The 13,320-nt window shown below is 32.0% G+C and overlaps 1 protein-coding gene and 1 long non-coding RNA gene across 2 annotated transcripts; one reads left to right on the forward strand and one right to left on the reverse strand.

Annotated features, from left to right (window-relative positions):
• The first annotated feature begins 462 nt into the window (after window positions 1-462).
• LOC147072534 (uncharacterized) lies at window positions 463-7,344 on the forward strand. The gene is made up of 3 exons (XM_085946326.1): window positions 463-643; window positions 3,973-4,150; window positions 6,713-7,344. Exons 1-3 carry the CDS (start codon window positions 547-549, stop codon window positions 7,164-7,166), a joined length of 729 nt encoding a protein of 242 aa, XP_085802452.1. The 5' UTR covers window positions 463-546; the 3' UTR covers window positions 7,167-7,344.
• Window positions 7,345-8,467: 1,123 nt separating this feature from the next.
• LOC147072535 (uncharacterized) lies at window positions 8,468-12,838 on the reverse strand. Its single transcript, XR_015070649.1, has 3 exons — window positions 12,791-12,838; window positions 9,949-10,054; window positions 8,468-8,626 (listed from the first exon to the last, which is right to left on the reverse strand). It is a non-coding gene; the product is annotated as an uncharacterized LOC147072535 (long non-coding RNA).
• Between the last annotated feature and the right edge of the window lie 482 nt (window positions 12,839-13,320).

The raw sequence follows: 13,320 nt of genomic DNA on the forward strand, positions 1-13,320 counted from the left end.
CATATTTATTCATTTTAAATACCTTATTCTACAATAAAATAAGTATATTTTATAGCGACTTAATCTTATTACTACATGCAATATAATATCAGTAAATTTCTAGTAGTTATTATATTAGATAGTCGTTTCAAATAATTAAAAATACTAATAAATCTTATTATGCTGCACCCCAAAATCAAAAAAGCAGTAGATACCCACTTCCTCGTCAATGATAATAATTATTGCTTTAAGAGAAGTGACTTCATCGTGCACCTGCAAATTATGACTTATAATACAGAGCATAATACTAATTTACAATATACTGTAGGTAGAGAGGTAGGAGTAATAATATAGCATAGCCTTCCGCTGTTTACTTTGAGAAGCAGTGATTTCATAATCTTTACGAGAGAAACAAGATTTCGCAGAAGCGAGTTTGTCGAGAGAAGAAAAATCGAATCTGTTTTTCGTTTTTTTATATTATTTAGTATCAGTCAAGAAGTTTGGCCGGTACTGTTTAATAGGAGTGCATCCCACGGAGGCGTCTGTCAAAAATATTAACAATAAAAAATGACGTCGAATATTGTTGTGTGTGTATTTATATGCACGTGCATGTGTTTAGTGGGTGCAGTATCCGATCCAGACACTCCAGCAAGGCCTTCAAAATGTTTGTACTTTTTCATTGCTCTTATGTTTACATACTGTATAATTTTACATGGAATTGATTTTATTTAATTTTTTGAGCTATTTCACATAACAAAATTATCAAATCTTTGATTAAATTTTGTGTCGTTTTATTAAATATGTTATATCCGTATTATATGGGAGGCAATAATCTATGCAGTGTATTTATAATAAAACATCTAAACTATAAATTCATACTTCAAGAAAAATAAATATCAAATACTTACATATTTTATCTACATAATTAACCTAATAGAAACATAATGTTATGTATTTTTTAATTCTTTATACGTAATACCGGTTACAGATGAATGTTAAATCAGCTTCCCAAATACAAACCACCAACGACATCATTATGTTCTTAATTTCTGTTAATTGTTTTACAATGATTTATTATTAATTATATGTTTTAATATTTTAAATTGGTTTAATCAATTCACCAATTGATAATTTTTAGAACTGAGTAGGGACAGTATTGCTTGCATTATCTTATGTAGGAGCTATCGATTTATCTTAAATTATTATGTTAAGTATTTAAATTTATCTTAACCTTCACAAACTGAAAAACATGTTTATATTTAATCACAGAATATGTTAGATTCTTTAATAATTCTCTTAATATCAATAATTTTATCCGTCAAATCCAAATACGAAGGCAGACCCAAAGCCATACAAGTAGAGCCCTAAATTCAGTTCAACCGAGTTTCGTAAATGACCACGCGTTGATGTCTAATCACTATTTATTAAATCTAATTTGAATGCTGACCCATTTGTTATGCAATACCATACTAAAATGACATTTACATACGAATAATAATTAATATGTATTTAATACTTTCACTTATGCTTTGGCTCTGTTCAAGATTATATTTACAGATTATCTGTATGTCATTTTTTTAGGTGACGTAATTCAAACCACTTGAAAAAAACTACCGTTTCAACTATCAAAATTTATATGCTGAACGAGTAGCAGATACCGTATATCGTCTATCTATATATACCTACCTAGCATATACCATCATATATATATATATATAATATGTATACAGTATAACATACATGATTGATTTAAATCGTCTTATGCAAAATGCAAGTAACTCAGTGCGTGGGCCTATACATTATATTAAATTTAAGGTATGAAGTAAGAGGAAGCATTGGATTATAGCTTTTGCGGTAGGTGAGATGGTGTACAGATAAGATCGTTGTTACTTGAATGTTGTGAGGGGAGAGTTTATTTATTTATCGTTACAAGAATAAATAAATACAATAGTAAAGATGACGGCGTGAGGTTAAAATCTCGGGTACGGATGTACTGGTGAGATCAATAATATGATCGAGAGATTGAATATTTTAATTAACTGAGAAACTGGACTCGAGTGGAATGATGGTTGATTATGTCGAGTGACCGGACTTAATGTGAGAGTGGTGCTAAAATGACGGACTCGTGACGATAGTAGTTCATATATTACAAGAGACATTGTCGCAATTACAAATCATAATAGACCCTACTGATCTAATTATGATTGAGGAAATGGTGACAATCATTTTCGCTCCATTGTTTTGTTTTGACAACAAAACATACATATTAAAGTGTAATTAATTTATCACCCATGTAATGTTGAATCGTATAATTGATATATAGTTATACCTCCACAGAAGACTTATATTATTATTATATACTTTACAATAAGTATGGTACCACAGAACAGATAATAAATAGAATACCGATAGCCTATATTCAATACGCTGCACGTTGAAGCAAGGTTTTTGAATGTGTGAGTGTCCTACGAAAATGAAGCACGCATTATGCAAGTGCAATAGTGTGTGTACTACACCAACATTAAATGAGCGTAAATGCATAAACCGAGGTCAGTTTTTAGTATTCGACGTACAACGTATTCTTGACACGTGTGTAAGTTTAACCCGGATTCTTCCTTACTCGAGACGGTTACCTGCTATCGCCTTACCCGTTGGGTATTTCAGTTCCCATTATTTCTCAGTTCCCTGTATGGTACATTATAGCCAAAGTGATGTTCCAAATACTGCGGTGTATTTTTACTGTCTTTTGAAATTTAATAATGGCTAGGTACCAATAATTTACATCCGCATCATAAAAAAACCAATATAATATGTGCACCCTCCCCCCCCCACATATCCACACAAACGACATTACCAATAGCAGGTTAATTATGCATCTTTGTAGAACAAACATTTAATACAAATTTTATTAAGAGGAATGCCACCAAATAATGTCGTGGGTCCCAGGTTCGAATCCTGGGTCTGTCAAATACACATATTGTTTTTCAATTTGTGTTTGAAGTCACAGTATGGACCTAATAGGTTGAGCAAGTGGCTAAAATCCATTTCTCGTAAAAATAAAAAATAAATCTGTTAATACAAACCTCCATTCTGTGGAGGCCCATAATGATCATATTAAGATCGGACATGTTCAAAAGAAAAAAAAAACAGAAAATAAAGAATGGTACCAAATATTTTGATATCTTTAGGTTTCAGCAATAAAAATAGAAAAGAACAAATATTGTTGAAAATTAACAAATATTATGATTATTATTATTATTAAACTGGCGCTAGGGGCCGTTCAGGTCCATGGCCGACTGCACAACGTTTTTCCAGGCATCTCTGTCCAGCGCTCTCTCTTCCCAGTTGACTATCCCCAGCCTTTCCGCATCCCTTTGAATGTTGTCCGCCCATCTCCGTCGAGGGCGGCCAAGAGGTCGAGTGCCAGCTGGTGTGCCTTTGTAAATCCTATAGAGAGTTCTAGATCGTTCAGATCGTACAACGTGGCCCGCCCATCTGAGCCTTCTTGACCTCAGAATATTAGTGATTCTAGGTTGGTATCGGTCGAAGAGCTCAGCGTTTGTGCGGATGCGCCACCGGTGGTTCTCATTGACGGGTCCAAGTATTCTCCGGAGGATTCTGTTTTCAAACACTTGGAGCGCCTTTTCTTGTTTTTCTGTTAAACCCCACGTTTCACATCCATACATGACGATTGGCTTGATGACCACGTTATACACCAAAAATCACACCAAGTTTCAATTATTTGATTGTGTGGAAATAATTATTTGTCACGGTTATTAGGTACCTATTATCGATATCAAAGTATCGGTTAAATCTCCAAATCAGTATTGCCATCGAAAAAAAGTACAGATACCTTTTTGACGACCCCATTCATAAAGTACTTAATGTATTGAACATATTTGCTTCTTTTAGCATGAAAAACTGTCGTCATATTCACATTTAACGTAGTTATATTAATTAATGATGGATTAACACAACGTTTATTTCTTCCAGCTACTCTAGCTTCAATATTCGTTGACGATGTCCTCGTTGAATCCACCCTGAGCGTCAAGCGAAAGCCAAGTGAAAGACAAGGGCGCCAAGAAACAGGCGTTTTTCTCAACTTTCCAAAGAAGATTGACGGGTCTCCTCTTCTGAAATTACAAAGATTTAAGAGACAATCGGGAGGAAGGTAACACTAACATAAATTTATAACTAGTTATGGCTTTCTTGAGTTGGTATCCATGTCTATGAAAGTACGGTTTGTAAAATAATAACACTAAAATGTAGCGCTCAAAATCGACAGTAACGCATCGGAGCGCAGCTCCGGTTCGTGAAATCTTCGAGATTAAAACTCTGTCTCGTGAAAAAATTAAAAATGACGCTCTGGTTCATATAATAATATTTTTTAATAACTTAAAACTTGACTTTATGTTATACACACCTATTTTTATGAACAATAATAAGATTTTGTGTTGTTTTGTTACAACGTTTTTATGCGATATTAATAAAACATAAATTCTGATTAATGGGAGTTTTGTACCATTCCATAGGAGTTGGGTTTAGTTTAGTATTTAGCCTTCCGACGTTTTGAATGTCTGTGGATATTGTATGATTATAATACTTGAACTAATTGAACAATCGTATATAATATTATATTAGTTATAAGTACAAAACAATGACGCCCCACTGAGGTAGACTAACTACACACCGCTTATATGTGGCAGATAATATAAGGGAAAATAATATTACCATTTTTTGACAACTTATTTCGTAAAAATAGTGTTTTTCGCCAGCGATGCAGCAAAATGTTTCATACACAAAACCTTAATCGTAGTACATATTGTCTAATGACTATGTCCGTCTATGATATGTAGGTCGATATATAGTATAAAACCTCTTCACACTTTAATATTTACAGAAAATTATCGAGGCCTACTTTATTGGGTCAAAACATCTCACAAAAAAAAATATTTATCATTCGAGTTCATTTACTAGTGCACACTTTGAATGATAAACATGTCGTATATATTAATAATTAAGTTGCTAGGACCACCCCCTTAGCAACCAATAATAGTGGATTGGATTACGAATTTCTTCCGAAATAACTTTTCATACAAAACAGAATTAACTGAAAATGAATTCAATTCTACTTAAAGATGGCTAAAAATATTAAAATAATGCATTGGCATCGTGTTCTGATATATTCTAAAAGTTTCAAATGTCTAGCTAGTCGGGAAGTTAGTTAAAATCGATTGCAAGATTTGTACTTGATAAATAACCACCGGACAAACAAGAATACGAGCTAAGAAAAACGTGGTAAAATGATTTCAAAATCGTATAAATACTAGGTATATATTTACGTTTATTTTTATAACAATATTTATTTTATGAGCACTTGATATACTCGTATGTAAATGTCCATAGGCTTTTATATTCCGCCGCAGTTTGTCAATAAATTTTCTCAAAACTTGACGCAATATTAGATAATGTTTGTCGTACACTGGAAATCAGTATACCGTGGCATCATAGGTGATTTGCGGGTGTATTGGATAATATGTTTGCTGCAATGCCTGTTTCAATGGTAACAAAAAATACCACTATAACTGCAAGCCGTTTTAGCCGTGCCCATAGTGCCACTCTATATTGATTTACCTATACCTACCTATAAATATTTAGAATACATGGTTAATCATTATATCTATCAAATAATAGAATAAACATTCTATATCTATATTTCATTAAAATATATACTAAATAAAACCAAATATGTCATATTATGTTATGTGTCGTAATGTTATCCTTGTATGTATACGATAGTGAGAACGATTTCACCTTACATTATTTGTACTCATTTTTTTCTTCATGTAATAATTCATAATTATACAGAATTGCCATTCCCTGTCAAACTAGTTAATTTTTTTAAACAATAAATCAACAAAAAGAATATAAATTATCTTTTTTCCTTGTATTAAATAATTTCTTATGCTATTTCAATAATTTAATTAATAATCAGTAAATTAAAATAAAAAAAATCGAGTAATGGTTATTAACTTTTGTGTCAAATACGCATTATAAATTTTAATAATGAATTAGAAATTAGTTTAAAGGTGGCTACTCTGTTACTACTACATGTCTAATATAAATTCGTATTTTTTTTTAAATACAGTCGAACTTGGTTATCACGGGGAAGATGGGACCGACTGAATTTGCTCGTTATATCATTATATAACATTTTTTGCGCCACGTTCTATTTAAGAATAGAACATAAAACATCTGAAAACCATCGTAAAAATCCCCGAAACAAGCATGGCATTCATAAACTACAAAAGAAGTTGTTTATTGTAGTGAACGCTGGTAGGTACCTACTGACTTGACAAAGTTAGCAATTTCAACCATATGCGTGGATACTTTTTCAATGTTGTCGGCGAAAACACCAATTAGCTACTTAGACAACTAGTGTCATAAACGTTATCCGATCCTGGCGGCATCCTGCCCGGTCAGATTTTATTGCTTAGGGTCGAAAATGTTTTGAAACGATCGATACATTAACAGTTTTCAGAAAAATTTTGACGATATTTTTGCTCTGTATATCTGACAAGTAACTCGTTATAAAAGTGAATAAATGTATGGAGAAAATCATAAACTAAAATGTCAACAATTGTTTCGTCATGACATCCGAGATCTCGCTATTTCTGTGATCGTAATAACCAAGTTCGACTGTAATAATGTTTATATAAAATTATTTTTCCAGATATCCGGGGTTCAACAACCAATATTTCCCTCAAGGAGACTATTCTCACGGCGGATTCCCTCAGCAAAACGCTTTTCCGCAGCAAAATGCTTTTCCGCAGCAAAACTTCGGCGGTTTTCCACAATTTCAACCGATAAGAAGCTCAGCGAGCAACGCCCAGGCGCAAGCTCAAGGATTTCAGTCAAACAGTCCTTTCGGAAACTTCGGAGCCTCCGCTGCCAACGCCGGAAGCCAGGGCTTTTCATTTGACGAACACGGTTTCAGCGGAAATGCTGGATTATCAGGAAGCCAGTCATATAACCTGCCAAATGGACAGACTCTAGCGATCTCATACGCCAACGGATTTAACGTCGGTCCAGATGGCAGGCCTACGATTACTCGAGGGAACTCTATTGCATATACTGGTGCTGATGGTAAACCACTTCAAGGATTTGGTTACAACCCCAATGCGTGAGAGTAAAGCATTTTGTTTTTTAAAAAGTTCTTATTACTTATAGAGTTATATTAATAACTAAAAAAATACTCAATCAACTGATTCCACCGAACTTTCATTGATATAAACGGATAAAAATATTTACAAATAATAATTTGTGAAATAAAGTGTCATATAATAAACTTTTAATAAATATTAATTTGTATAGTTTCATTTTATTACTCCATCCATATAATGTTTAATTATTTACTAGAGTGAAAAACTTGTGTAACATGGCTGTACTTATTCTAGTGCCGCCCCTCACATTTTATTTTTTTATCAAACTAATTCTTATTTTCAGTCTTTCAGGACAATCTCATTAACATTTAGATCCTTAGAGTTTTTTTTTCGTTGCAGTAATTTATTGTTTTATTAGATTGGTTGCAATTTATTGGAATAGTATTTGCACCTAATTAAAGAAATGGATTCATTATTGATTTATTTCTAAATCTCATATCTAAGAATTCAGGAATGTCTTTAGTTAGCCAACAGTAAACTGAATTTATTAATATATTCGTTGGTTGATTCTTTCTTTAATATGCCACCCTTAGAATAACTACCGCCCTATTCGGAGCATAACCTGCAACCTCCACAGGACCCCACTGACCTATTCCAGTCGATAAACATGTTTTTATAATTATTCAAACATTTTCATTTTTCTCCAGAAATAAATGTATTTTTTTCACATTCCGGAATGTCAATTTATTAAAATAACAAAAAATAAATGATACTCATACATTGTTTACGATTAAGCTTTTTCCATTCAAATGCGTAATACATAAGATTTAAGAATGTAGCATACTTTATTGAATAGGTAAACATAATTTTAAGTCACATCAGAAACATACCTAAAGCACAAGTCCCACTCGATGTAAAAAAAATCTAATATATATTATAGGTAGGTACATATACATATCTTTAACTACACCACACATGGAATTCTAGATCTTATTTGCAGCAATAATTTCCTAATAATGTGATGCATTCATTGTTTTTATTCACAATAAATATCCAAATAGTGACGCCATCTATTCCGACTCATTATAAAAAACTTGTATGGTAAATTGGTTTGAATATTTGCTAATTTTGTTAATCTTTCAATCTTCGTCAATAGATTTTTCTTTATATAAAAGTAATATTAATAAATTATCAATAATTTAAGTACAACATTATTAGAAATTGAATTGGATAAATTCTATTACAGGGATAGTAAATAATATTTAGTCAAAGTTTTCCTCAACATATGATTTAATCAAACATTCATTCACGGGTTGCATCTCGAATCAGTAATCGAAGGAATCAACAGGAAAATAATCACCTTTTCCAAGAAACGCATCTCACGCGCCATCTCAAATAAATCAATTATGGATGCATACGTCTCCCTTCATCCAGGACATGTTCTCCATAATAAATCTTGTTCCGTTTTGCTGATCTGTCATTATCTGAAGGAAAAATAATTTTGATTGATCATTTATAAATAGATTATAAATATTTGTATGTACCTGTTGACCACTAATGTTCTGACATTGCTGCTTTCTGGTACAGCCTTATGATAGGTACATACCTTATGAAGCTTCAGAGTATCAGTATGCCATACAGTATGGTAAGTTTTGAGACCAGATACTTACAGCGGATTCTTACTGGGCTCAGTAGCGAAGGGTGGAGGTGGGCGGTTTAGATCCGCCATAAATAGTGAACATTAAACTTTGTTAGTCATACGTATTAGTTTTTATTGAATTAAGATTACAATTTACAGATGATATCGGTTAATTTTTAAAAATCAATTAATTCCTGCCTAACCAAACCATAGTTTTGGTTTATTTTTGTCGATACGACAAAATTGTGCACACTTTTTCATTCATACTTATTTGTTTTCATTAGATTAAGAATACGTATTACACATATTGTTAGTTAATTTTTTTTAAATTCATTAATGCCTGGCTAACCACACCTTAATAGATAAAAAATATTGTTTTATCTATAAAATATTCAAAGTTATGTATGATTTAATTGCATAATTTTAGATATTTTGTAGGTAGACGAGAATTTTTTGAATGTTTTGCGTAGTTATCGTTGAATTTTAAAAACTAACCAACAACATCTGTAAATTGTAGTCTTATTTCAATGAAAACAAATACATATTACTGACAAAGTTTAGTGTGCACAATTTTTGGTGAGTCTTAACAGCCTAGCTCGACCCTTCGCCACTGGGGTGTACATATGAATTTCGAGAAAATAATGGTGCGATAATGGTACAACCTAACGCCACACCTATAGTAGGATTTGACACGACTACGTTCTACGGATATATAGATATAGTCAACCTGACCGTCATTTCAAGAATCCAAGAAGATTCCTCCGTCCTGAAGTAATGCTGAATACCATCTACAGGATGTAAAGAACAGGGTATCGAGATAATGGCATAATCTGGGAAGACAGAAAAAGACTGAAAAGTGACAGGTAGTTTTGAAAATTCCCATTGGTTTTCAATTGTTTTATCTAAATAGCGAACATAAACAAAAAAGGAGATGAAGGGAAATACTTACTAAACTAAACTAATACTAAATACAGAATTTCCGTAATTTTATGTAAGTATAACTGAAATAATTATTTTTTATTATTATCATCTTGAAAGTGTTTTAAATTAAATTAGTGTAGAAGGAATAATTTGATTAAAATAGCTAGCCAGGTTTCAGAGTAGGTAGTAGTCGTCAAGGATGTAATAATTATAATATTATTAAATTGTTCCATCAATAATTTATACCTTTTACCATCTGAAGTGCTCAGCGTCGGTTGAGGTTGCTTCATTGATCCAATATAAATTTATTTATAATCCATACAATATGTCAAAATGAAAATAATTCTGACAGCTAAGTGAAACAAAAGAACATCAAATTAAAATAGAATCCAAAATATGCAAACTTTATAAGTATTGATTTGTCGTAAAAATTCAAAATAGGAATTGGCAGAAAAGGTAATTTTAACAGATAAATTTTGTATTGTTCATAATGTGTAGATGTCAGTTAATACCTAAATATATAATATAATATAGAAGTATTACCTATATTAAAGTCAAAATATGTTTGATTAAAAGAATTCTTCTTCTCAAACAATTAAATATTGCAATATTCTATTATTATTATAAGATTAGTAATCGTAATGCAACAAATGCAGTTGAAAATTATTGTTTCAAAGAATTTTGGACTTAATAAACATAGATGTAAACGACTCCAGTCATATCGTTTTATATTACAAGATTAACATAACAACACGTAAAAACATGTGGAGAATTTTTAATTGAAATCAAAATTTGCACCTAGGAGCTGGCGAACAGGATGTGTGCAACAACTTTATTAGCAGTTCGGTGGTGCTATGAAGGTATGATCGATATTATATAGGGTGGAGTTAATAATAGTATTTTTTTCTTTTCTAATTATTGAGATCAACTGAAATATTTTACAACATTTTTCTTAGCTCGTATTCTTATTTGTCCGGTGGTTGTTTGTCCGGTGCAAATCTTGCAATCGATTTTTAACTAACTTTCCGACTAGCTAGACATTTTAAACTTTTAAAATATGTCAGAACACGATGCCAATGCATTTTTTAATACGTTTAGCCATCTTTAAGTAGAATTTAATTCATTTTCAGTTAATTCTGTTTTGTATGAAAAGTTATTTCGATACCATTATTGGTTGAAAGGGGGTCCTAGCAACAAAATTATTAATATATACGTGCGTTACTATGGAAAACAATATGAAATGACATTTCATTATTCAGTATTTCTATCAAGTACATTTTTTTGATCGTTTAAGCTAGTCAAGTCAAGTTTATATGATTCAACAGAAAATTGAAAAAAGTTGTATATAAAAGTTTTTTTTATCTTGTACTTAATTATTTTTATTCAAGATAAAAAATACCTAGTTCAAATTTAAAGTAATTAATTTTTAATATAACGAACACCGCAAAAATAATAAATTAAAAACGTTCACAACATGACATAAAAATTAGTGTAAAAAAAATAGAGTAAAACAATAAATTTATAAAAATACATGGTATCACACCGGGTCAACTAAGTAGACCATATCATAAAAAACTTATAAAACAACTTCAATCGTATCCAAAGCGATTTAATTGAAGAAAAAAACATTGCTCTTCCAATTGGCATTACAAATGTCAGGCACGCGAGTGGCGGTTTTCTATGAAAGTATGAAAAACGTAGATGTGGCATCATAACTATTAATTACTACTGTATTTGTCACATCTAATGGCGGTATATCACAACTGCGAAGACGAATTTAATTGAAACTTCTGCTGGATTTAAGAATTCAACATTCGTTATTGAAAATAAATAAGTCTTAAATACGTCCATATTTTAAAAACTGAAAAATTTTCTTCCTTGGAAAAATTTGAACGGACATCTACCGCGTACTACGTGACTTTTTACCACGTAAACCTCTAACTCAAGTACATAAAATGTTTACAAACTTGACAAGTATTGACTTGTAGTAACCATATTATGTAATTTAAATAATATAATAACATTTGATTCATAGATGGCGTGGCGTCATGATCATTAATAATAAATATCAGACTTCTAAAAAACGCACAAAAAATAATAAAAATATATCTTTTGTTGTTAATTATTTTTAATGAAAATTATCAATAATATATTATATTATATTTCAGTTTTCAAATTCGCTCGTAGATGCATTACGGTCAAATAGATCACACTAAGAGTTAGGATTTTTTACGAAGGATGAGTGGTAAATCATAACGCGTTTGTTAAATCTATATATATTCTCAAATTAAGAGCCCCCAAATGAAGATACCGTGAAACTTTAATGTATTATGTATAAATTGTATTAACATGCATCGAATATTTTCATCCTTTTGCCGTTGCCGTGTCTAAATTTATACCAGAAGGCTTTCACATAAAAATACAAATTGATCTAGATTCTAGAACTACTCGTGGAAGGATAGGGAGCCATATATCGAATCATATTTTTTTAACAATCATACAATAAACACACCTAAAGTGGCAGCTATAAATAAAATTGTATCATCATCAACCGGGGTCGATCCACTGCTGGACGAATGCCTCCCCTAGCGTCTCCACTTTTCTAGACCCCTAGTCCTTTGCAGCCACGTACATCCACCGAACGTTATGATTTCGTATATCCAGCGGATTTTAGGCGTATAATGTCATTTGGGTACCACTATTGACTATATGATGACATTTTCGTCCGGCGGTTGTCCTCTTATCGATAGTCATTTTCAGCCCGTTGCCATTTCATCTGCTTATCAACCTCTATCACATCGTGTACTCTTGTTATGAGTAAAATGCATCTTTCCATGCCTCGTAATTTTTAGATTTCTCTCACATTCAGTCCACTGTAAGACACATCAGTTTAACACGACACAATGAGAAATATATAGCCGCTATTTTTCAGTGAGCCAATGGATAAAACATTATATTGTTTATTGCCACAAATTAAACCACCATCTACCAATAAAATATCTCATACTACTCACAACATTCCGAACACTTTTCCCGATAGCAATATTATTCAAATCACCTTAAAGGTATATTTTTTTTAATTACTTACTTCGTCTTCCATATAGGCCAGTAGTATCATGTCAGCAACGAATTGCACATTATGTAGGTTAGCTAGTACACATTTTTCTTATATCTACGCCTCAGCCGCCCGCAACTGTCCCCTGCGTTATGAGCAGAATTTAATTTAAATAACATTTAATTTCTCCTATGCACTGATCCTGACTCCACCCATGGTACTGAGTGCGCATGTCCACCAAGTAATAGTGTGCGCTTAAGCATGCGCAGAAGAACGCTATGAAGACTCGTGTCACGGTAGTGCGTCTCCAATAACAATGAGATGCGGAATAATGTGGATCAATCATCAACCACCAGCTCGATCGCCAAGTGATGGACGGACAACGGACGGCTACGAACTCGCGAGGACTGCTTCATCATCATGAAAATTGGACGCCATAATGTCTACAGAATGATGTATTTTCAAACAGAACATTTTTACCAATCTTACATTTCGTAATGATCCTTTGGATAAAAAATAGCTTTAGTAAATTATAATAGAAAGAACGACATAAAATAAATTGT

This window comes from Rhyacophila brunnea, unplaced genomic scaffold (genome assembly GCF_057557595.1).
Source record: "Rhyacophila brunnea isolate RB1 unplaced genomic scaffold, BYU_Rbru_1.0 scaffold_2, whole genome shotgun sequence".
NCBI lineage: Eukaryota > Metazoa > Arthropoda > Insecta > Trichoptera > Rhyacophilidae > Rhyacophila > Rhyacophila brunnea.

Bases quoted from the DNA above. Each gene is read 5' to 3' on its own strand.
- LOC147072534 (XM_085946326.1), top strand. From the start codon at position 547: ATGACGTCGAATATTGTTGTGTGTGTATTTATATGCACGTGCATGTGT. The intron at 644-3,972 runs GTTTGTACTTTT...TATTTCTTCCAG, and splicing joins TCCAGCAAGGCCTTCAAAAT to CTACTCTAGCTTCAATATTC. The intron at 4,151-6,712 runs GTAACACTAACA...TTATTTTTCCAG, and splicing joins AAGAGACAATCGGGAGGAAG to ATATCCGGGGTTCAACAACC.